General features: G+C 41.0%; 1 protein-coding gene across 5 annotated transcripts in view; it reads left to right on the top strand.

Annotated features, from left to right (window-relative positions):
* METTL27 (methyltransferase like 27) overlaps nucleotides 1–24,899 on the top strand; it is an 80,907-nt gene that overhangs the window by 26,396 nt on the left and 29,612 nt on the right. For 3 of the 5 annotated variants that reach the window (XM_089657231.1, XM_089657204.1, XM_089657208.1), the window contains 3 exons: nucleotides 3,131–3,237; nucleotides 10,224–10,398; nucleotides 16,802–16,930. In XM_089657231.1, the coding sequence (XP_089513357.1) occupies nucleotides 10,279–10,398; nucleotides 16,802–16,930 (249 nt within the window). In that variant the 5' untranslated portion in view covers nucleotides 3,131–3,237; nucleotides 10,224–10,278. The remainder of the gene's footprint in view (nucleotides 1–3,130; nucleotides 3,238–10,223; nucleotides 10,399–16,801; nucleotides 16,931–24,899) is intronic. The other 2 variants (XM_089657223.1, XM_089657214.1) reach the window with 1 other exon arrangement.

The raw sequence follows: 24,899 nt of genomic DNA, 5'->3' as shown, positions 1-24,899 counted from the left end.
ATTGCTCTGCATAGCAAAGCAATACAAAGCAGCATGCTTACACAGTAAAGCACAGCACACACACAGGTATCTCTCTTGTCAGCAAGGACATGCTGCTTTGTATTTCTCTGCACAACAGAGAAATACAAAGCAGCATGTCTCCATTATAAAACAGCACATAATGTGAAACACACAGAGCACACAGTTAACCCTTTGATTGTCCAAGATGTTAACCCCTTCCTGCCCAGTGTCATTAGTACAGTGTCAGTGCTTTTTATTAGCACTGATCACTGTATTAGTGTCAATGTAGATGTCAGTGAAAATTAGTCAGTTCCTCCCCAGTGTCAGAATACCCACCGCAGTCCAGCTATAAGTCACTGATCGCTGCCATTACTACTATAAAAAATAAATAAAAATTTCAGTATATATACCGCCATTTGTAGACACTATAACTTTCACGTAAACCAATTAATTTACACGTATTGGGATATTTTTTTAGCAAAGACATGTAGCAGAATACATTTTGGTATAAATTTATGACAAAATTAAATTTTTTTATTGGATATATTTTATAGCAAAAAGTCAAAAATGTTGTTTTTTTTCAAAATTATAGCAAAAAAAATAAAAACCGCACAGGCAATCAAATACCACCGAAAAAAAGCTCAATTTGTGGGGAAAAAAGGACATAAATTTCATATGGGTGCAGCATTGCATGACCGTACAATTGTCAGTTAAAGTAGCGCAGCGCAGTATCACAAAATATGGCCTGGTCAGGTAGGGGGGTAAATCCTCTGGTGGGCAAGTGGTTTAGAAAGCATTTTTACTTCTGTCTGCGTTGCTGTTAGAGAGCTTTCTCCTCACTTTCTGTCCTAGGGGACTACCTCAGGGGCGTTTCTAGGCTTGCAAAAGTCCTTGGTCACCTTTGGGCACCCTAAGGAGATTAAAGAAGAGGTTGTGGCCTCAAAACGCGTTAGCCAGTTGGTAATCCAGGGTTCCATCGATGCTGCTTGGATTTATCATCCTGTTCGGTGTGATATGCTTGTGTTTTTATGTTCATTGTGAGTATAATACTTACCTTGTTCTTTCACTAAATATTTTAAACGATAATGCACTAGGTCGGTGCTCCCCTTTTTGTTTTTCTATTTGCATTCAGTGAAGTTGGACCACCCCGGTCTGTTGAGGGCAGCAAGCAGTGCATATTTCAGAGCATCCTTATTGGTTCCACCAAGTTCATTCCCAGCACAGGAGAAAAGTGTTTTGCAATGAGGAGAGGGAGTCCCAGGATAGCCAAGACTTCAGTGCACATCGCTGGATCTAGAGGAGGCTTAGGTGAGTATTAAGGGGTGCTGGGGGGGCTGTTACACAGAGAAGGTTTTTTACCTTCATGCATAGAATGCATGAAGGAAAAAAACCTTCAGCCTTTACAACCACTTTAACCTCCCAACTCTATCCAAAACAAAAATGGCCATATGTACACTTTAACACATACAAAAAATGGACCTGTACCCTTTTTGCAACCTAGTACTGCAGTGTGTTTGGATGCCATTTAAAATGAATGGCACAAAAATGCACTTTGGTTCATGTGTTGCATTACTGCACAGTAAACAGTGCATTTTATCACATATCACCACAATGTGAATGGGCCCTTTGGCTTATGAATAAGAACAATTATGGGAAAAGCTTTTCCTGACAGTGATTTATACAACTAGCAATCACAAAGTTAAAATTATTCTTGTTCTTGGTGTGACTGGCACTGGAAAATGACAAGATTACAAGCCTATAAGTGCCCTATAAAATCTCTTCTATGACCTCGTACAAAAGATTTTGGCAAACAACACAATTGCTAAATGATGTCTTGGCCATCTGACAGGCCCATAGACAAGCATGTTATATCATACAATCACTCATTTGTGTTCTCTCAGATGTGCTCAGACCAGGGCTGTTTTGGAGGTACGATAGTCTACGAGCTGGGGAAATCCATCTTGGGAAAATCACTTTTCCTCCTAAAATATATTGCCTGATACGGTTGCTGGGAAGATGGATATAGACATCACAATCATCTAACAAACCTATTGAAATAAGAAAGCTTGGGCAACTGTCTCATAATATATCTGTGTGTTTGCACAGTGAAGGGAACCTGTTCTCCCAAGATGCAGACAAGGTCACATTCTAAAGAATTGCTCACTGCTGCCTTCTACTACATATCTGGCATCATCTAGTATAGCCAGATTAATCCACACTTGGCTGGCAGAATTGAAGCAGCACCTGCAAGGGAGGGATGTGAGGGTAATCCAGGAACATTGCTGAATCCCTATAGCCTCTTAGGCTGTGTGGAGTAAATCCTTGGTTGGCAGATGCTTTTTGTGAGCTTTAAAATTATATAGAGCGTCTAAATTAAAATATATTTTCAATATGGTGTCTGGGGAAAATAAACTGTCTCTAAGAGGCCAGGCAGAGCTTACCAATAGTTTTGCTTTATTCACAAGACCAAAAAAGTGAAGTTCTGGGAAGTAACCCATTTGAGTGATTGCAGCCAGCAAGTTTACAACACATCATTTCATTGAGAGACTGTAGTTCTCTTGATCTGGAGTTAGGAAAGCCACATCAATGGTCTTCCAGAAACTAGAGAAAGTTAGACTTTGAGGTCTTCTTCCAGCTTTTTAGTCATATTTGGGTAATGTGCAATCACTGGAACTCCTTTTTAAAAGACACCATCACAATTTGCCTGTTGATAATATATGGTTTGTACGTTTGCGTTAATGTAGTACTAATGATGGCATCGTTGCTATTGATTTTGTAGATTGACTTTTGGCATATGTTCTAAATCTCTAACACATCAACACTCTCTAAAGCAAATCTGTAGCATATGATGCAAGCACACATTATTGTAGAACAAACTGGAACATTGCGGAAATCTGCTTTACTGCTTACATATTTGCAGGGGAACATCAGTGGTTTGGGATTTTTATTTTTTGTCATTGACACTGTAGTAGTAATAAAGAGTCGGGATCTCTCAAGGCTGCAAATATTCATTTTTACTGCGCTCAATTCTTTTTCTCAAGTGGGCAGCTGGGGGCTGAATCACCAGCTGGCTTCTTTTATCTTACGGAAACTTCAGTGATAACTCCTTCACTTCTCTCTTTTCTACTAGACTCCACATCCATACTGGATTCTACATCATGGAGAATGCAAGGGTGGTATGCCACCATAATACAGCCTTGTATTGACTCTGGCAACTAAAGTGAATCTGAAATACTGGTGAGCTTATTTTACCATCCAGCTTCCAGAGAGAGATTAGAAGCTAGCATGGAATTCAGTTTGGTAGCCGCCATATATGGCTTAAAGTGTATATCCATATATCCAGCCAATTCTTCTTTCAGAATTTTGAAAAAAAAAAACATTTTTTTTTTTGTTTGGAGACATTTTAGGAGCCTTTTTGTATTTTTACTGAGAAATGCCTCATATCCTATCATTGTGAGATTGATTTCACCAGACAGAAACTGGTGAAAAATGTGCAACAGGAACACAGCAACAAAAAGCTAAAAGGGGATCTCTGCAATACTAAACATGTACTTCTCCCTGTGATAGTATGGTAAAGCTGGTGTCAATAAAATGGTAATGAAGAGAAATGTTCTTAGTAGACTACTGGATAGCAATAAAAAATGGGGATCGTAAACCCCCCCCCCCAACCTCATGTAAAATGGCTCACTAAAAAAACTTTAGCAAAAGTGCAAGATATTTAATTCAGACCTCAATTCCTTGCCCACTTGTCTAGGCACCAATGACATAACTCAGCTTTGCCATAGCCTACATCTCACAAGAATGCCCTAAGTATTTTTTAGCTTTTTGTTCTTCTATTTTTTAATACTTTGTGAATTTGCAGGCTAGCAGATAGCCTGTAGTTAAAGCGGTAGTAAACCACACGTATAAAAAAAAAAAAAAAAAAAGTTAAAAAATTCCCTGCAAGATAATGTGCTAGTATGCATCGCATACTAGCACCTTATGAAGGATTTCCCATAAAACAAAGTCCTCCAGCAGTGCACTGTCACCGCTGCAGAGGCTTCTATTTTCACCCGGTCTTCCTTCCTGGTTTGCAAGCTCTGGTCATCTGACTGGCTGAGCCACGATGACGTCACTCCCGTGCATGAACATGGGAGTCCTGGGCCATGGCACAGTACTCTGAAGGACCGGCACAGGCATGCTGTTCCTTCAGAGTGCATGCGGGGGCTCTCAAAAAGAGCAAATATCTCCTCAATGGTGCACGTTTAGGAGATATTCATTTTCCCTACAGGTAAGCTTTATTATAAGCTTACCTGTAGGTAACTGTTAACATAAAGAGTTTACTACCACTTTAATTTTTATGATAGGTCTGCTGTATTTTTAAATATTTTTCACCAATGCTCCCTCACCAAAAAACCCTAGAACAGGGGTCTCCAAGCTTTCTAAGCAAAGGGCCAGTTTACTGTCCTTCAGGCTTTAGGGGGGCCAAACCATAGCCAGTGGCTGTAAAAAATGTCCCAGCATCAGTGGGTATAAACAATGCCGCGTCATTGGTTTTAATGGGAGGAAGAAAACCCCGCTGTTTTTATCAATAGGAAGAATAGTGCCATTGCTGGTGTCAGTGGGAAGAATGGGGTCTCATCATTGGTGTCAGTGGCAGGAATAGTGCTCCATCATTGGTATCAGTGGGAGGAATTGTGCTCCATCATTGGATTCAGTGGGAGGAATAGTGTGCCATCATTGGTATCAGTGGGAGATATAGTGCCCTATCATTGGTATTAGTGGGAGAAATGGTGCCTCATCATTAGTGTCAATGGGTGGAATGGTGTCCCATCATTGGTGTCAGTGGGTGGAATAGTGCCCCAAGGACCAGATAAAGGCAAGCAGAGGGCCACATCCGGCCTCCAGGCCACTAAAACACCCTTGAAACACCCTTGGATTCTAAGCAATGCTGACACAGAGTCTGCTTTGAGGATCACGGCATAATTTCAGATATGTTTAGCTGTAATAGGCTACTGGGACTTGTACATAGCAATAACTGTTGTTAGTAGCTTTTATGCATCATCCAGCTTTTGTTTAGGCTTATACACCATGACTATCTAAGAGCTCTGATATTTCATTGACTCTGGTCAGTGTCACTGCTGCCTGGTGCACCTGTTCTCCACCAGAGGGAGTATACATTTTGTCTTGCCACAGAGGCTTAACTGGTGGTGTGAAATATTAAAGTTCAGCCATAAAAGTATTTAATACATGGATTACTTCTCAGTTTATTTCTCTTTCTTATTATATATGAACTGTTTAGTGATTGAATACTCATTTTACAATTTAAAAAAAACAATTTGGAGAAAAGATTTTATAGAAAGTCATATTTTTTTCTGTTCGAGAGACCGCACCTTTGGCAAATCAGCAAAACCAGTGTCCCAGCCAGGAATGCGTTACAGCCACCAGCAGTCACTATAAAGGCATTTTTCATTCTTTTGAGTTGTAGTGAAAATATCCAAATTCCATTTAAAACTATGAGAATGTTCTGCATTAGTGCAGCTGACACGAAAGGGTTGGAATGGTAGAGCTATTCCTCAGCAATTGTTTAAATGTAATAATCTTTCTTCATGATTTCAGGAAAATATGAATATTACACTCCCAAGTCCAATTTAAAGATCCATAACTGGAAAGAAATGCATGCTAATAATCCTAGATATGGGGCCAAAGTACAGGTTATGGGTGTGGGAATGTGATATGAAGGAACAGTTAATGAGCTTATATTGATATGCAATATACTCAATATTAGCCAGCAGTGGTACTGAGTGATGAGACCTAATAAAACACAATTTAATTTGGCTGCTTGACTTACAAGGTTGAACTGATAGCACACATTCCACTAAGGCGTCATCCCCCAGGCATTTGTTAAATATGTACAACTGGAAAGTACAGTGGGCACACGTATAATCTTCTATTCTGGCCTTCTTTACTTACTGTTCATGTAAGTCACTGCATTGTCTATCTATTGCAACACATCCATTGTAGAGGGAAGTGACATCTTACAGGCAGGAGGACTTCTATAACACAAGGAAACGCATGAAACACAGCATGATGCGTTGTGGTGCCAATCATTTTGGCACTCCAAAGCATCTGATACAGTGTAATGCACTTGCTTTGCCACATGCCATAATGAAAAGATGTGAACCAACTCTGTGTTGTGGTGCTGTGCATTAAACAAAATTGATGCAATTCTGGTTTAAGTCCATTGTGGAGCTTTGTCAGCCATTTCAAAATAATTTCACTCCTTAACGCAACTCTTGTTAAATGCGCATGTTGCACTACAATACCATAATGAGCATAGGCCCAAGGGGGGAAATGTCTCATTTAATGGATACACTACAAAAAGGTTAATATGCACGAGTCCACATGTGTTTGTGTTTCAGCATGACAGACTTATAACTCTTTATTCCCCGTAATGCTCTTGTACTCTGCTGTGTAAATTGCAAGCATATGTTCACTAAGGGGAATGTTTGTCACTAACTCTTGACAACATCATATGCAATGGCCACATAAGAGGAGGCAGGTATCACAATATGGATCCCAGCACATTCCTTGTTTAATGCCTATGTTATCCATTAAGCCAGAATATGTTCCTGCTCAGAACACAACCTTAGTCATTCTAGAGCCGGCCTAAGCTCAGAGGCTGTAACTGTGTGCTGGAGTGGGATAAGATCAGAGAGATTCATAGCCTGTATACAATACAAGTATTCATATAAATAGAACTTTTTGCTGGGGTACTAATATGAAAATGGCCACACTGAGAATAATTTTGCTGTAAGTAAACATATGGCAATACAATGCATGTTAACCACACTGCATACGAAGGCATCTTTGACACAGCCATGTAGAAAGATAATATCTTAATCGTTTAGGACATAGGCTGGATATTCATAGACCCTGGGTTATTGGTTGCTACCTTCAGGTGTTTGGACACTGGCAAAAGCTTTGCTAGGGCAATAGACAATCAACAGGGTGACATACAAACATTGCCTTCCACCCTACAATTTTTGCATTGATGCCTTAGATCAAGTCATGACACAAAGTCCTGCAATGGCTCATTTCTGTCCATATGCACAAAATCATATGGTAAAAACCTGCACAGTGGAAGCTGCCTCTAAAAGACACTTCACTGGTATGCCTTCTGAAGGGTGCACTTATTTTTGGTGATGCCCTTGACAAATTCTTAAAAAAGGTCACGGAAGGCATAATTGTTCTTCTATAACAGAAGCCTCCAATCTCTTCTTCTCGAGGGCTTTTACCTCCTCTAAAGCGCAGCACCGCTCTTCCCAGGATTCATCTTCAGAGCCATGAGGTCCACCAAAACTACCCCCAAACCTTCTTCATAACTGAAGTATCCCCTCATTCTTAAAATGTTGGTAAACACAGCACCCTGCATTCACTATATCTGGTCTCCCACAGTACACAGAACATGGAAATGCAATTATTTTAATAAATATAAACTGCTGAATATCTTTTCTCATCAGCAGTTAGAGCAGTCTTGTGGCTTCTGTCAGTGTTCAGCAGAGCACTGGTTACAGCTTGTAGGAGGAGTTTTCATACTCCAGTAGGAGGATGCAGGACCCCCGAATTCTGTCTGGACAGTGCTGATTGGCCCTGTGCTGATCAAATGCACTCTCCCAAGACAAAAAACTCTGTAGCAATACACACCAAACTGAGCATGTGCAGCTTGCCCCCGAGCCTCCGTTCTATCAGGAGATATTTAGGAGACACTGGAAGAAGAACAGGATCAAAGAAGACAGGATCAAACATTCCTTTTACACAATGCAGAAGATTAACCCCTTAAGTTCCACAGTGAGTATAACAAGCATGCTTTACTGCATATACAGACTGATTTTACTGTTGTGGATTTAGTAACACTTTAAGAGTGAGTGGATGTCTGTTGCAGTTTGCATTCCTCAGTGTCATAGATGTCCCAGAGCTATGGGTTTAATCTGTGCTTTAAAAACAGTACAAAATAGAGTTTTAAATTCTACCCACTCATGTTTTCTTCTAGTAAACTAGCCAAATCTAGCCAAAATCGGTCCAAAGGCAGTCATAGTTGCACAACCATCTTTTGTCCCATAGAGTAATTGCTTCTGTTCCCATGGAGTGTAGTTTAAAAGTATTCTATTCAAGCCTGTTCACGGTACCAAAATCTAGTGGGAGTATTCAAACTATTCTGGGGCCAAAATCCCTAAAAAAAAAAAGTACCTTAATTCTCCAAATTTCACATGGAATCTACAAGATCAGTAATTGTTTTTCTGATACAAGGGGAATTCTGGCATCAGCAAACATTCAAGATGCCTAACTCCATGTTCCCAACTTTCTAAAGTTAGCCTAAACCTAGAATACTTATGTTCATTATAAATACAACCCAGGCAAAGGTTTTCCTTCTGGCAAACAAGCTCGCGGCCTTAAAATCAAATGCTGAAGCCTTAAGATAAAAAAGACATCCCACAGTGAAATACTCCATGAAGGCCCTGGGCCTTTTGGTAGCCTCATTTGAGGTTGTTCCTTTCATTCAGTTCCACACAACACTATTTGGCACAAACAAGGACATTCCTTCACCGAATCTTCATTTTCTTTTCTCTAGTCAAGCAAATACCTCCTTAGCTTGCTGGATTGCCAATCCAGCTTTGGAAATGGGAAAGTAATTTCTTTCATACTCATGGATGGTGGTAATAACAGATGCCAGCCACAGATGCTGGGGGGGAGTGTTTCCCTTTATGGTCCATCCATCCCAGCATCTTGCATTTGCCATGTCAGAAATGGGGAACTGCAATTGTGGACATCCTGGCCTCCAGGTTAAAAGAGTTACCACTGTTTATGGCCAGAACCAAGGATCTTCTGGCATTGGGTTTGCACTCTCTGGTAATTCCCTGGACTCCATTCAGGTTACTATATGGTGTCAAACCATCTGAAAGTAGCATCCTATAACCTGGGGTCTATGAATGTCCAGCCTGTGTATTCCAAGATATGGAATTGACAGGTAAGTTAAAATTCCTTTTTCTTTCATTAAGGCACAGGTGCCTATGATCCTGCTGTGATCTGGGGGGATTGGGTACACAGTGGTGTGCATATATGCTGGCAATGTGAGCTAAAAAAAAGCCCCATAAAACTGTCAAAGAACCAGGGAATGCCATCAAATGAGAAAAGCGTGCAGATCACAAACATTTCTTGATCCCCTGAAGGCGTCTAGGAACCCCCAGTGGTCAGGGGGGGCTACTATTTCACCTCAGGGTTTTATCCTTGACTTGTTGTGGGGTGTGAAGAATTGTCCACCAAATAGTTTAGAAAGAGTTAACAACGTTTACTGCAACTGCAAACCCAGGGAGAAAAACATTAGGGCACAGTGTACTGAAAAACACACAGACTCCAAAATCTACTTACAGATGATACAGAAAAAGAACCTTTAAGCCAGACCAGCACTCTGTATTCTCCTGACTGTAAAGCAGTAACTGCACACAAACTTCCTGAATGAGCCACCAGACTTCTTGCCATGTCCACGCACATTGTACCTAGCTTCTCCAGACACCCTTCAGCCTAAATTCCTCATTGATGTTCCTATCCAGATTCACTCCTCCTGCATAGTTTCTCTGTCAAGGAAGTGCAAACTTACAGGTCCCAGACTCCTTCTGTGTCCTCATAAAGCAGCTGACTTGGAAGGTTAGACAACAGTTACTCACACGTCCTCCCCAAGAAAATCTGGGAAGTAAGAGAGCTTCCAGAAGGTTACCCCAAATATTTAGCATTACTGACAATAATACTCCTCGTAGTTGGCCAGGGAGATATAAATATTCAAAATTAGGCAACTGGATCTTCTTACAGTGTTGCCAGGGATACTCCCCCAACAACAGGCAGAAGAAAAAAATGACCTGATCTTAGGGGAAAACCTACATAAAGTAGAAGAATCAATCAGGCCTAGCCTGACTTTAGCCCAGCAGCACTAAATTTAGACTGACAACTCTAAATGGACACTCCTGCTTAAGGCAGGGTAACTACATTTGTAATTAAAAAAAGGAAAATAGGAAATAGTGTGTACCCATTCCTCTGTGTGCTTTTTGGCAGCGTGTTCAATAAAATGACAGTTGTCCTTTGAGCATGTGAAGATTCCCAATATTAATGAGAAATAATATCTACATATATTTTGTACTTTATATAACAAGATTTACGTATGCGCCATCTATCTCTTTCTTTAATTCTAGGTAGTAAAATCCATGTGCAAACCATACCAATGTGTGTATAACCCTGACTTATACCATGGAAGCCACAAGTAAGAACCTGAAAGAAGTGAGAGACAAGGTTGCCTCAGCACACAAGAATTGCTCTCCAGCTGAAAAGCTGCAGTTCTACAACCAATGGGCCACCCAGTATGAAGAGGTAAGAACTGCAATAATTTATACCCCTAATATATAGCAGTTTCATGTGTCAGCTTGGCTTGGTAAGTTCCGAAGGAACACATTGTAGCAATCGTGCACACAGAGATGGATGCGAACCTCCATTTTTGCAAAGGCCTCCATCTTGTATCATTTTCTACTCCCAAATCAGATTCCTCCGATATCCCCCCTCCCTCTCTGTTGAGTGAAATGTGGTCTGTTTGATGCAGAGGTCACAGGCAGCAAACTCATTGGGAGGGCGTCATGGTTATAAACCCCAATTAGCCTGGCCCCCGTATGTCTGCGAGACTCTTGCTGGAAAAGGGATCGTAAAGCCATAAACCAATTCCTCACTGAGCTTCAAAGACATTCCAGATAAACCGTAAACCAGACATCACATTCAAGATCCATTTTCCCCTATGATTTCATATCTTGGAATATGAAAGACTTACATAAAAACCAGGCATAAATTCAGATCTGTCACAGAAAATGATATTTCCTTAACCGTCACAGCAGGTATGTCATATTTCATATCTAGACGTTCAGCAGATGCGTCTGCATATTAATCTACTAGTGGCAAGGCTGCTAAATGCACAGAGGGTAAGTTATGGACCATGACATCAGCTGGGAGGGTTTTTGGTTCTAGCTTGGGTCTCCACCCCAACACCCTCCCCAAATGAGGCCATTGGTTCTCTGCTTCAAGGAGACACCCTGCTGAGTTCCTAGAAAAGCTGTTATGTTTGGAGCAGAAGTTAGGCTAAGCTGAGCTGAGATGAAGTTAAAGAAGCCCCCTTTTAACATTGGAACTAACTTTGGGAAATAAGGCCCTTTTGCTCAGAAAACTTGAGATGCTTAAACCAGGACTTTTGGCAAGTACTTTATCTCTCTAAATTCCTTTCTGTTATCTCTTTGCTGTGTTATTGCTCTCGGCATGTATATATATATATATATATATATATATATATATATTGGCTACATCTTTTTCTGTAAATACATTTATTGCACCCTTTTGACCTTTTAGTAATAAATCTTACTTTCTGAAAGTGTTGAACTGTTTCTAAAGTTCTTTAATGCAAACTAAGAACCCCTGTCTCTGAAGAGCGCTACTGTGTGTGTGTTTAAACCTCTATATACCCTGCCTGCGGTGACAGTGGTATACAGATGATTATTCAACATCATAGTGTTATTGCTGATATTGCCGAGTTTCCTCTTTCTCTGTACAAAAAGGAGGTGGTGGCAGTGTGAAGGGTTAATTGTGTAATTAACCTGACCCAGTAACAATTGCTCCCAGGCTGCAAGTACACAGATTGTAGTCCATTAGCTGGAAAATCTTTGTGCAGGGTGCAGCTGGGCGTGGCATTGTTACGCACGTGACAGCACAATTTTAGATTGGCTGGTCCTTCGGTCACGCCGCGATCGTCACACACATCACCACATCTTCCCTAAACCAGATACTTGTGTAGCTGGCCATATTTTATATCAGCCTTTTTCAACCAGGGTGCTTGTCAGGGGTGCTGCAGCTGTCACATGAGATTGAGCCTTTACAGGTTACCACTTTGGATTTGCAGAGGAGGTCTGGTGCTAGTTACTGCCCATGATCTGACGTTTGAGGTGAGACCTCATATGTGTGGGTTGATCGCTGTTTGTGTGTGCGCGGGATGTATGTGTGTGTATGTGAATGTACTGTGTGTGTACAGTATGTACTGTGTGTGTTTGTGTATGCAATGTATACGTGTGTGTATATGTGCATATATACTGTGTATGTGTTTATATACTGTATGTATGTGTGTGTTTATATGTGTGTATGTATGTACGTACATGCGTGTTTAAATGTGCATGCATGTTCATTATTTTTAATTCTGACCCCCTGTTCCTGTAGGATCAGAACTGATTTTTTAGGGCTTGTATATATTATCAGCAAGGACCAACACGATATGAGCATGGACAAATGATCCATGCTCATATCGCTTTTCAGAGGCAATTGGCAGGCAGTGAAGAGGCAATATGTTGCCTCCTCACCACCTGTTATAACCCCTAAATTCAGCATCACCACGCCTTAACTATGTGCAATGCATACAGTTGCGGGGCGGTTGCAGTGCAACCCCATTCACCTGGGGGTATGCCTTCAGTCGCAGCCACAGCATGTATATACTCCCAGCTCCTGCCTCTACAAGGGGGGAGCAGTTGAAGATTGTAAAAATGCAGCTGAAGCGTATGGTTCTACCACTCTCCAATCTTACATGTGAACAAACCTTTGGTTCATATCTGAGCATCAGTGTATAGGGCAGTTCATTCATTTCAATGGGCTGCCCCGAAGAAACACAGGAAAAGAATTTTCTGACCCTCTCTTTTTAAATCATGCTGAAAACCCACCACGTTTGTCCCCTGCATGTCTTCTAAACAGCAGTGCGTCTGAAAGCAGACATGTAATGAAAGCTGTTAGGTTCCTGGCCTACAATGCAAGTGAGATTTGTAAAAAGCCTTTACAGAGGTCTAGTTTAGTGAAGATTGTTTGGCCCAGGGCTTTGGGATATTAAATCCTTTGTAGTACGTAGTGGGTAACAGACCGGTATTAATGCTTTGTTCACCAGGTGAAGGTCAGCACAAAGTCAAATTTGTCCTACTTTCTTGGCTATAACTAGGTTGGAAACCCATGGGGATCAGTTAGTAGTCTCTCTCTCATTGCATGTGATTTGAACAGATAAGCATTTCACATGCGAGTTACATTCCACTGTATGGACCTCAAAAACAGATCGCACCACTCCAAAGATGCACACAACCCTTTTTCAAAATACACTGCATCTGGACTGAATAAATGCGAGCGACCTCCATAGCAATTCATTTTACTTTCCATGTCATGCAAATCACTGGTCTAAAACGCATCCCAAACCGCATCAGTGTGAACCATTACTAAAGGCCTGTAGGTATCTCTTTCCAGGCATATTCCAGGAATATTTGAGCATCTGTCTGATCCAGAACTTTAAATCCCAGTAAGCACCAAGGAGCGGGGCCCTCCTATCCCTCTTGTATTGAACTGTATTGTTGCTGTATTGTCTCCCGTTATATTGTAAAGTGCTGAGCAAACTGTTGGCGCTATATAAATCCTCTATAATAATAATAATGAAACAAGTCTAGTCCTAATAGCTTGGCTCCATTTTCAGTAGCATAAAATGCAAAACTTCTGAAGTGTTTGTTTTTGGTGTGTGACAAGCAATGTTACCTGTTAGAGTGGCCAGTATCTCCTGTAGTGGGTAATGATGAAAATGGACATCGTAAGTTGCTGCATTCAAAATGCAAACATTCTCTCCTGGGCAGGGGCGGACTGACCATTTGGAAACTCGGGCACTGCCCAAGAGCCCGGGGTCAGTAGGGGGCCCCATGAGATGCCCCTGGTACCTTTTTTATAGGCTTTTTTGAGTTTGGGCAAGGACACAGGGGCCCCATGATCCCCTATTGCCCGGGGGCCCCATGAGTTGTCAGTCCACCCCTGCTCCTGGGTCTAACAGCAGCAGAATTTTGACATTAATGACTACACGGTGATAGAGTTTAAAATTCGTCTGATCCTTTCCAATTTCATAAATCTGCCTGTCATCAGGCTCCTGATCTGCCTTCTTTAAGTTATGAACAGAAGTACTTTGAGTGGAATGGCTACATTTAGCAAAGTGGTTCAGTTTGTAACAGCGTCTGCAGCATTTACCTGGTGCAGGGCAGAGCTTCATGCCTCCCTTATGCTGGTTACCCTCACAGTTAAAACAATATGGATTTGGTGTGCTGTCAGTCATTTTTTTTCTACTTGAACAGGAGCTTCAGTACCATCTGTGGGGCACAGCATATTACTGGCTTCCTGCACAGCCATTTCTGACACCCCAAATCCTAGCAGGTCTTAGCAAAGTAAGTATATCTGACTCCAAAAAAGTTAGAACAGCTGGCAAAGTACAGCTGGCAAAGTACAACCCCAATTCAAAAAAGGTTTTGACAGGGCCTTGTTTGCCACGGTATATTTTCTTTTTTAACAACACTCTGTAAATGCCTAGGAACGGAGGAGACCAGTTGCTGGAGTTTTGGGAGAGGAATATTCCATTCTTGACTGAGCATATGCTGCTCTAAAACCTATATACGTCTTTCAGCATTGATGGTGCCTTTCCAAATGTACTAGCTGCCCATTCCATACACACTAATGCACCTCCATACCATCAGAGATGTAGGCTTTGGAACTGAGCACTGATAATAAGCTAGAAGATCCCTTTCTTCTTTAGTCTGGAGGACATTGCCCCCATGGTTGCCAAAAAAAATGTCAAATTTCAATTTGTCTGACCACAGAACAGTTTTCTACTTTGCTGCAGACTGTTTTAAATGAGCTTTGGCCCATAAAAGACAGCTGTGTTTCTGAATCAATTCAGATCTGGCTTCTTCTTTGCATGATAGAGCTTTACCTTGCATTTATAGAACCTGTGTTCACAGTGATTTTTGGAAGTATTCCTTGCAGTGATATCCATCACAGAATCATGCCTGTTTTAATGCAGTGAGAGGCTCCAAAGATCATGAGCATCCAATAATGCATTTTAGCCTTGTCCCTTGTGGACAGAGATTTCTCCAGATCCTCATAATCTTTTGATGATATTATGTACTGTAGATGATATATTTAAAGTTTGCACAATTTTTATTTTGAGGAACATTATACTGAAATTGTTTGACAATTTTTAGACGCAGCTTTTCACAGATTGGTGACCCTCTGCCCATCTTTACATCTGAGACACTCTGACTCTCTAATATGCTCTTTTTATACTCAATCATGTTACTGAACTGTTGCCAATTAACCTAAATAGTTAAAAAATGTTCTTCCAGCTCTTCCTTGTTAGTACGACGTACTTTGCCAACTTTTTGTTGCCCTGTCCTTATTTTTTTGAGATGTGTTGCTGCCATCAGTTTCAAAATTACCTTCATTTTTTTCTTAAAATGATACATTTTCTCAGTTGAAACATTTGATATGTTTTCTATTTTCTATTGTGAATAAAATATGGTTTATGAGACTTGCAAATCATTGCATTCTGTTTTTTATGTAGATTTTACACAGCATCCCAACTTTTTTGAAATTGGGGTTGTACATCAAGGGACAGCGTTTCAGTGTTCATATGAATGTAGCCTTGGGCCTCTTTCACATGGGCAGTTGTTCTGCCGCTTGTTAATGCATGTTTATTTATTTTGGAAATCCAACACTCCTGGTACAGAGATCACTCGCATTTTTACATTGTGTTTATCTGCGATTACATGCGTTTACATGCGGCTGCATTTAGCTACAGTAGTAAATTCTTGCCTTTTCTAATGCAACAGTTTACTTATTTTTTCTTTGTACTGTGATTATTATTATTATTATTATTATACAGTATTTATAAAGCGCCAATAATTCGCTCAGCGCTGTACATTACAAAGGGGGACAGAACATGTGACAGAACAATACCAATACAATGCAAAACATGAGGGGATTGAGGGCCCTGCTCTTTAACTGTGATCGTCGAAATCGGCCGCAAATTTTCCAACATGTCCGATAAAGAAATGTGCAAAAAGCCCGGAAAACGGCCGACCAATTAACCCACTAACGGTGCGAAAATCGGCCGATTTTTTTTCCGACCAAAAAATCGGCCGATTTTCAACCCGTCTATGGCCTACTTTACTCTGCTGTTTGACTGGACACTGTTAATTAATCAAAAAAGCCATGCCCGACGCGAAGGTAATTTTACATTGTAAATTAACATAGTCAGTACCTGACAGTGCAGGTGCAGGTGCAGGACAGCATGTAATTTGCATGTGTTCCTACACCTGCAGCCAAAATTTGCTGCTGTTTTGGAACTCACAGGGTGCCATTCATTCTCAACAGCACACCCACACATGTCAAAATGCAATCTGTATTTTGGGTGTGAGAAATCACATGGTGCAAATGCACCGTGTGTTTTCTGTACAATTTACATTTTTAAAAAGGTTCAGGGACTTTTCCCTGAAACAGATCAGCTTAAAAATGCATGTAATGTTACATAAAGTATTCACGTTTATGCACAGTATTTAAACGCATAATAATTCTGGAATAGATGTACACATTTTTATGTGCCTTTACTTGTGTATATGTGCAAATTATAAATAAACACTCATCTCAAACACGGAATCTGGCTAATTTTTTATGACGCTAAACACTATATTATGAAGTGATAGGCCATTATGTGCATAAATAAATTAGCTATAATAGAGCTGCATTCAGAAAAAAACACCATACAAATCTGAAAGCAATGTTTTGGGTCCCATGTGATATAGTTAGGTCTTCAGATTTAGCATGACTGCAATTATCTGTATTTTGTTTTAATTTTAAGAGTTTAGTTTATTAAAGTTGTTTAATCTGTTTGTATATTTTTTTAAAGGATGTTTTTATATTGGATTATAAAGCCCCCCATTTGGCTGCAGCTGCCTTAGCTTCTGAGTGTTCAGTAAACTGTGATTCAAAGCTGGTGCTGGATGTGGCATGTGGAACTGGACTTGTAGCTGAAGAGGTAATGAATTGCATGCAATACACTTTTCTACCACCAGAGAGCAGTAAAGAGTTTTTTTTCTTCTACAACTGATGAACTTCATTTCAGTCTACAGCTGTCAATGTGATTTATGCTGTAGAGGGGACAATGGTAATATGTAAGCTTCTCTATGATGAAATAATTGTGATGCATTTTCTCTGTCCATTCCAGACTATGATTGCTATCATTTCAGCTCAGGGCCTCTTTCTCTGTTAGTTAATTACAGTTCAACAGAGGGTTCAATTTCCTACTGTTTGCCCTGATTTACATATAAAAGTGCCCTGATTTACATATAAAAGTTTAAGGCAGGTGTGAAGAAATGCTAAAAGTAAAAATGCTATATTTTTATCAATTTAAAAAATGCTAAGTGAGCAAACAGGCAGGTGTGAAAAAATGCTGGCAAGTAAGAAAGCTTTCAAAAATAGTGAAGAGTTAATTAAGAAAATGAGTTTTTTAAAAAAAAAAAAGCGTAAATGAACAGAAGAAAAATCTAAATAAAATTTGATGTGACTACCCTTTGGCTTCAAAACAGCATCAATTTTCCTAGGTACACTTGCACACAGTGCTTGATGTTACCAGGAAGGTTGTTCCAAACATCTTAGAGAACTAACCAAAGATTTTTTTTGTGGATTTAGAGCCCTTTCACACTGTTCTAGTATGGTTTCACCACACCATAGGAGCAGCACAGCTTACCCATTGGTTTGGTGCCGGTTAGCTGTGCTTTCCCATAGAGTTCTATTATGTTATGCGATTTTGGCGCACCAAAACTCCTGCATGCTGCATCTGCATCACCAAAACCTTGGGTCACAATGCAGCTCTATGGGTAGAGTGCAGCTAACCTGCACCAAACCCACGTGCAAGCACCCTTGCTTAGCCTGTGTGGTCATACCGCACTGGAACAGTGCGTAGGCTGCCTCAAATCCTTCTGTCTTTCATGTAATCCCAGACAGACTCCATGATGTTGAGATCAGGGCTCTGTGGGAGCCAAAACCATCACTTCCATGACTCCTTGTTCGTCTCTACAATGAAGATAATTCTTAATGATATTGGCTGCATGCTTGAGGTCAATGTCCTGCTGCAGAATAAATTTGGGGCCAATCACGCGTCTTCCTGATGGTATGGCATGATGGATAAGTATCTTCCTGTATTTCTCAGCAATAAGGACACCATTGATTCTGACCAAATCTCCAACTCCATTTGCAGAAACGCAGCCCCACACTTGCAAGGAACCTCCACCATGCTTCACAACTACCTACCAAGTTCCTTCAAAAACTGTGTGCAAGTGTACCTAGAAGAATTGATGCAGTGTTGAAGCCAAAGGGTAGTCACACCAAATATTGATTTGATTTAGATTTTTTTTCTGTTTATTTATGCTTTTTTAACTCATTTTGTTAATTAACTCCTCACTATTTCTGAAAGCTTTCTTTCTTGACAGCATTTTTTCACACCTGCCTGAAACATTGGCACAGTGTGTGTATATATATATATATATATATATATATATATATATTTATTTATTTATTATAGGTACTTGTATAGTGTCATCAATTTTACACAGCACTTTACGTATACAGTATATTGTACATTTTTATATATTGTAATATGTGGGGATGTTTAGCTCAGTGGTAGATGCGTTTGCAAGTGAGTTCACGCCAATTAGGATCTATTTTTCAAGGCTTGGTAGCCCACTTTTATTAAAAGGAAAAAAAGGAAAGTTCAAAACACAATGTTTCCCATGCAGCGATTCTTCTCCAGCAAAATATACATAATCCAAATGAAAATGCTAGCCCACCTTGCTACACATCATCAGCACTGCTGCTATAGGTACTGGTCCCTCTGACCACCAGTTCTTCCAGGCACACAGCTTAGAGCTTCTCGGACACACACAGCTCCTCTGGCCTAGTCCTAGGCCGTTAACTGTCTCTTGCAGGCATTCCTACTCCTGCTGCCACATGCAGCCTCTCTGACTCCTGTAGGAGACCTTCTGTCTCTCTTGGGTGGAGCCCTGAGGTATTCCTAAACCTCCATTATAAGGGCTGAGTGCACCTGGGCACACACCCTGCTGTTCCTCTACAAAACCCGGACACTGGATTGGAGATTCTGTCCCTCCCAAGGCACTATGGAATCTCCAAACTAAGGAGCCCATCCAGGATTACCAAAACCTGGAGAAAGCGGCAAATGCAGTTTTCTCCATTCAGAACATATGCTTCCTAGTCCTACACTTGGCAAAAGTGCAAACCCCCATGTCCTTTTGATTACAAATTTCACCGTGGCAGAGTCTGGTCCTGTCACTATATATACAGGTGAAACTCGAAAAATTAGAATATTGTGCAAAAGTTCATTTATTTCAGTAATGCAATTTAAAAGGTGAAACTAATATATGAGATAGACTCATTACATGCAAAGCAAGATAGTTCAAGCTGTGATTTGTCATAATTGTGATGATTATGGCTTACAGCTCATGAAAACCCCAAATCCACAATCTCAGAAAATTAGAATATTACATGCAATCAATAAAACAAGGATTGTACATAGAACAATATCGGACCTCTGAAAAGTAAAAGCATGCATATGTACTCAGTACTTGGTTTGGGCCCCTTTTGCAGCAATTACTGCCTCAATGCTGCATAGTATGGAAGCTATCAGCCTGTGGCACTGCTGCGGTGTTTTGGAAGACCAGGATGCTTCAATAGCGGCCTTCAGCTCTTCTGCATTCTACGGTCTCATGTCTCTCATCTTTCTTTTGGCAATGGCATAGATTCTTTATGGGGTTCAGGTCAGGCGAGTTTTCTGGCCAATCAAGCACAGTAATCCCACGGTCATTGAACCGGTCATTGAACCAGGTTTTGGTGCTTTTGGCAGTGTGGGCAGGTGCCAAGTCCTGCTGGAAAATGAAGTCAGCATCCCCATAAAGCTCGTCTGTGGAAGGAAGCATAAAGTGCTCCAAAATCTCCTGGTAGACGGCTGTGTTGACCCTGGACTTAATGAAGCACAGTGGACCAACACTAGCAGATGACATGGCTCCCCAAATCAACACAGACTGTGGAAACTTCACACTGGACTTCAAGCATCTTGCAGTGTGTGCCTCTCCATTCTTCCTCCATACTCTGGGTCCTTGGTTTCCAAATGAGATGCAAACGTTGCTCTCATCAGAAAAGAGGACTTTGGACCACTGAGCAACAGACCAGGTCTGTTTTTCTTTAGTCCAGGTAAGACGCTTCTGACGTTGTTTGTTGTTCAGGAGCGGCTTGACAAGAGGAATATGACATTTGAAGCCCATGTCCAGGATCCGTCAGTGTGTGGTGGCTCTTGATGTACTGACTCCAGCCTCAGTCCACTCCTTGTGAAAGTCCCCAACACTTTTGAATGGCCTTTTCTTGACAATCCTCTCCAGGCTGCGGTCATCCCTGCTGCTTGTGCACCTTTTTCTTCTACAGTTTTCCCTTCCACATAACTTTCTATTAATTTGCTTTGATACAGCACTTTGGGAACATCCAACTTCTTTTGCAATTACCTTTTGAGGCTTTCCCTCCTTATGGAGGGTGTCAATGATGGTTTTCTGCACAACTGTCAGGTCAGCGGTCCTTCCCATGATTGTGATTCCTACTGAACCAGACTGAGAGACCATTTAAAGGCTCAGGAACCCTTTGTAGGTGTTATGGCTTAATTAGCTGATTAGAGTGGGACACTTTGAGCCTAGAATATTGCACTTTTTCACACTATTCTAATTTTCTGAGATTGTGGATTTGGGGTTTCATGAGCTGTAAGCCATAATCATCACAATTATGACAAATCACGGCTTGGACTATCTTGCTTTGCATGTAACGAGTCTATCTCATATATTAGTTTCACCTTTTAAGTTGCATTACTGAAATAAATTAACTTTTGCACGATATTCTAATTTTTCAAGTTTCACCTGTATATATATATATCAGGGCAAAAAGTAGGAGATGTAAATAGAGTTTAATTGAAATGTTTGTGTGTGTGAGGGTATATATATATATATATATATATATATATATATATATTTATCATCCTCCTAGTTAGCTGGAAGGAGCTAGCTGAGATAGAGGGCTCAGTAGCAGCCTGGGTGATAGTAGATCAAATTTGGGTCAGGGCTGAGAGGCTGTGCAGATCAGCTTTCTGATACCTCCCCCTGATCTAGACACTTGGAGAAGTCTCTAGAACTCAGTGGGTGGGATGGGGAGGAGCTGGTTTGCATTCTTCAGGGATCCTGACCAATCCCCAGGCAGGAGGCTTGGCATGAGGTCAGGACAGCCCTTAAGAGTGACTGAGCCTGCTCAAAGGCAGAAGTTTGGGAGCTGGAGTGTGGAGCCTGAGAGGGAGCCCAGGGAAGGGACTTGCCTCTAAGAGGGAATAGGACAGAGGGAAAGCTGTACCTCACTGGCCCCTTGAGAGAGGACCTTCTGTGGAGCTAAAGAAGGAGCCAGCCCAGCAGAAGGCCTGAAAGTATCTATCAACCTGCAGCTTGCAGAAGAGGAACATTGAGTACTTCTACATCCCCTGGACTGAAGTAGGGCTTTTGGGCAGGAAAACTAACTAGCCCTTAGCTGGACTGTGCTTCAGTGTTGCAGAATCTAGCTCCCCCTGTCCAGGGATTCCTCCTGACAGCTGGATAGAGGAGAACTATCTGGGGTTTGGGGTGATACACCAGGAGAGGCTGGAGAGCTCTCCCAGAAGAATTTTGCTGTGTAAAGACTTGTATATAGTTGCCAGGAAGTTGTCCTTGGTTTGCAGTTCCCTTGGGCATCCCATACACCCTTTACCACATGCAAGTTCAATACTCCTTAACCGCTTGCCACCCTGCCACTGTATATATACGTGTGCAGGGCGGCAGTGGAGCGCAAAAGCACTTTTTTAAACAGGCTCCGCGCTCCCGACACTTTCGCGTGTAGGGGGCGCGCGCGCGCACCCGCCGACCCGCGGGTGACACGATTCGATTCAGGAGGGATCAGTCATTAGATTTCAGCCAGTGATTTCTGGCTGAAATCAGATGATCGGTCCCTGTCCTATCCTGTCCTGTGTTGACATTTACACAGGGCAGGATATGATGTCATTCTTCTCTGCCTGGACACATTCCGTTCCAGACAGAGAAGAAGACACAGTAAAAGTGAGTACAAAGCACTACACTAACAGTTAGAACACACCTAGGACACATTTAACCCCCTGATCGCCCCCCCCCCCAGTTACCCCTTCACTGCCCTGTCACCAGTGTCACTGATCAGTGAAGTGATTTTTACTGATCACTGTATCAGTGTCGCTGGTGACTTCCGATAGAGTTAGCGCCCCTCCCAGATAGCGCCAGTTTGCCCGCTAATACACCAATAATCCTGTGTAACCCCTTGATCGCCCCCCCCCTGAGTTGACCCCTTCACTGCCCTGTCACCAGTGTCATTGATCAGTGAACAGATTTTTACTGATCACTGTATCAGTGTCGCTGGCGACTTCCGATAGTGTTAGCGCCCCTCCCAGATAGCGCCAGTTTGCCCGCTAGTGCACCAGAAATCCCATTTAACCCCTTGATCGCCCCCCCAGTTAACCCCTTCACTGCCCTGTCACCAGTGTCATTGATTACAGTGAACAGATTTTTACTCATCACTGTATTAGTGTCACTGGTGATTTCCGATAGTTTTAGCGCCCCTCCTAGATAGCGCCAGTTTGCCCGCTAATGCATGGGATTTTTTTTACCAAAAACATGTAGCAGAATACATTTTGGCTTAAATTTATGACTAACTTTGAGTTTACAATATATTTTTTATAGCTGAAAGTAGAAAATATTTTTTTTTTAAATTTTCGTGTTTTTTTTGTTTATAGTGCAAAAAATTAAAAGCGCACAGGTGATCAAATACCACCAAAAGAAAGCTCTATTTGTGTGAAAAAAAGGACGTAAATTTCGTTTGGGTACAGCATTGCATGACCGCGCAATTATCATTTGAATTAGTGCAGCGCTGTATAGCAAAAAAAGGCATAAATTACAGTATCTATACCATAGTTTGTAGACACTATAACTTTCACACAAAGCAATCAATATACACTTATTAGGATTTTTTTTACCAAAAACATGTAGCAGATTACATTTTGGCCTAAATTTATGACTAACTTTGAGTTTACGATATATTTTTTATAGCTGAAAGTAGAAAATATTGTTTTTTTTCAAAAGTTTTGTGGGTTTTTTTGTTTATAGCGCAAAAAATAAAAAGCGCACAGGTGATAAAATACCACCAAAAGAAAGCTCTATTTGTGTGAAAAAGGATGTAAATTTCGTTTGGGTACAGCATTGCATGACCGCGCAATTATCATTAGTGCAGCGCCAAACAGCAAAAAAAGGCCTGGTCATTAAGGGGGGTAAATCCTCAGGTGCTCAAGTGGTTAATAAAATCACAAAAAAAACAAGGACTATTTATTGTCTCCTGTGTGCAAGATCTGAAGAAAATGCAGGTTGCCTGGCTGTGTAAGACCAGGGGAACGCAAATCTTCAGCGACCCCTAAGGGGGTAGTGATATATATATATATATATATATATATATATATACACACAAAATATAAGAATTAACCCTGTATTGAACTGTAGGACTGACGGACAAAGACGACCTGAGTTGAAATTGTACTACTGGATATGGAAATATGGGAGCTGCCACTGCAAATCTCCTTCTCAAAAAATGAGCTGCCCAGCTGCTATGCCGACCGACTGCCTGCCTGATTTATTCTGTAAATGAATGAATTACAAGAACTGTTGGCCTTCACGGCTGATGGCTTGCAGTTCTCAATTAACTGTGATAGCACTGGTCAGAGCTATCATAGTTCATCAATTCTTCGTGCAATTCAGTAACTGCCTGCCCATTTGAGGTATGAGCAGACAGTGTACTGAGAGTCTGCAGGAGCCTGGCATTGCACCCAAGATCTGCTAATTATGGGTGCAATACTTTTCAGGCTCCCTTGTAAAAAATAAATAAATAAATAAATGCTAATTTTTTGCCCGCAAAAAGATGTGCATTTATTATGTTTTTAAAAAGGTGAACTTATTTTAAAGGTGGAGTCTGATGGAATGAGTCTCCCACTTTTTTAAATTTTTTCACATCTCCAGCAACAAGTGTCCTGTCTAAATGGACCTTGCCTTTCTCTGGGAACACAAACTTCATGTGAGAACAATAAAAACAAGGAAATTGTTCAGGCTCATTACATCAAGTATAAAGGAGTACAAAGCAAGTCAATTACTATAGTTAATGAGTTACATCCCAAATTGGGTAGGCACAAAATACATCATAAATTAAATTGAAATGACCTCTACCTTAGTCTTCTACAGACTTCACAACACTGTAGAATGCGAAATAAAAAGAAAAGGCCATATTCTCCAAACTGCGTTGCAAAACAACTCAGAGATGTGAACACCACTTATTTTTAACATGAGGTAAATGGTACAGTGATACAGTATGAACAGTCCCTTAACATAAAATTACATAAGTTGATCTATTTTGTGTTTTTTATCAAATGTCAAAGAAAAAAACATTGACTGAAAATTTAAGGAAAATGTTATAAGTATCTGTTATATCATGCGTTTTTTATGAAACAAAGATCAGGATTTCATAAAAGAGGAAATATCGAAATGACCCAACCGGTTTCGTCACACCGACGTCATCAAGGGGCGGTGATGACGTCTGTGTGACGAAACCGGTTGGGCGTAGCCTATTTGATGTGGACGTTAGAGAGCCTTGCAGGTCTGTGCTGTATGGGAGAGATCTGCGGTGAGCGTTAACTGTATCTCAACCCTTTTTTGCGATTGAAGCTGGTGTCTGTTGGACACCTTGTTTGTGAGTTTCCTTATACCTTTTTTATTAAATAGATAAATGAAAAAAACGTATTGCACCATTATGTTCTCTTTTTTGTCCCTGAGTGTACTGCATGCTCTAATGGAGGTATGAGAAAGAGTGGA

This window comes from Staurois parvus, unplaced genomic scaffold (assembly GCF_062004578.1).
Source record: "Staurois parvus isolate SC_StPar_1 unplaced genomic scaffold, SC_StPar_1.0 ptg000029l, whole genome shotgun sequence".
NCBI classification, from domain to species: domain Eukaryota; kingdom Metazoa; phylum Chordata; class Amphibia; order Anura; family Ranidae; genus Staurois; species Staurois parvus.
Note: the sequence above shows the minus strand (reverse complement) of the source record. Positions and strands in the feature narration are given on the sequence as shown.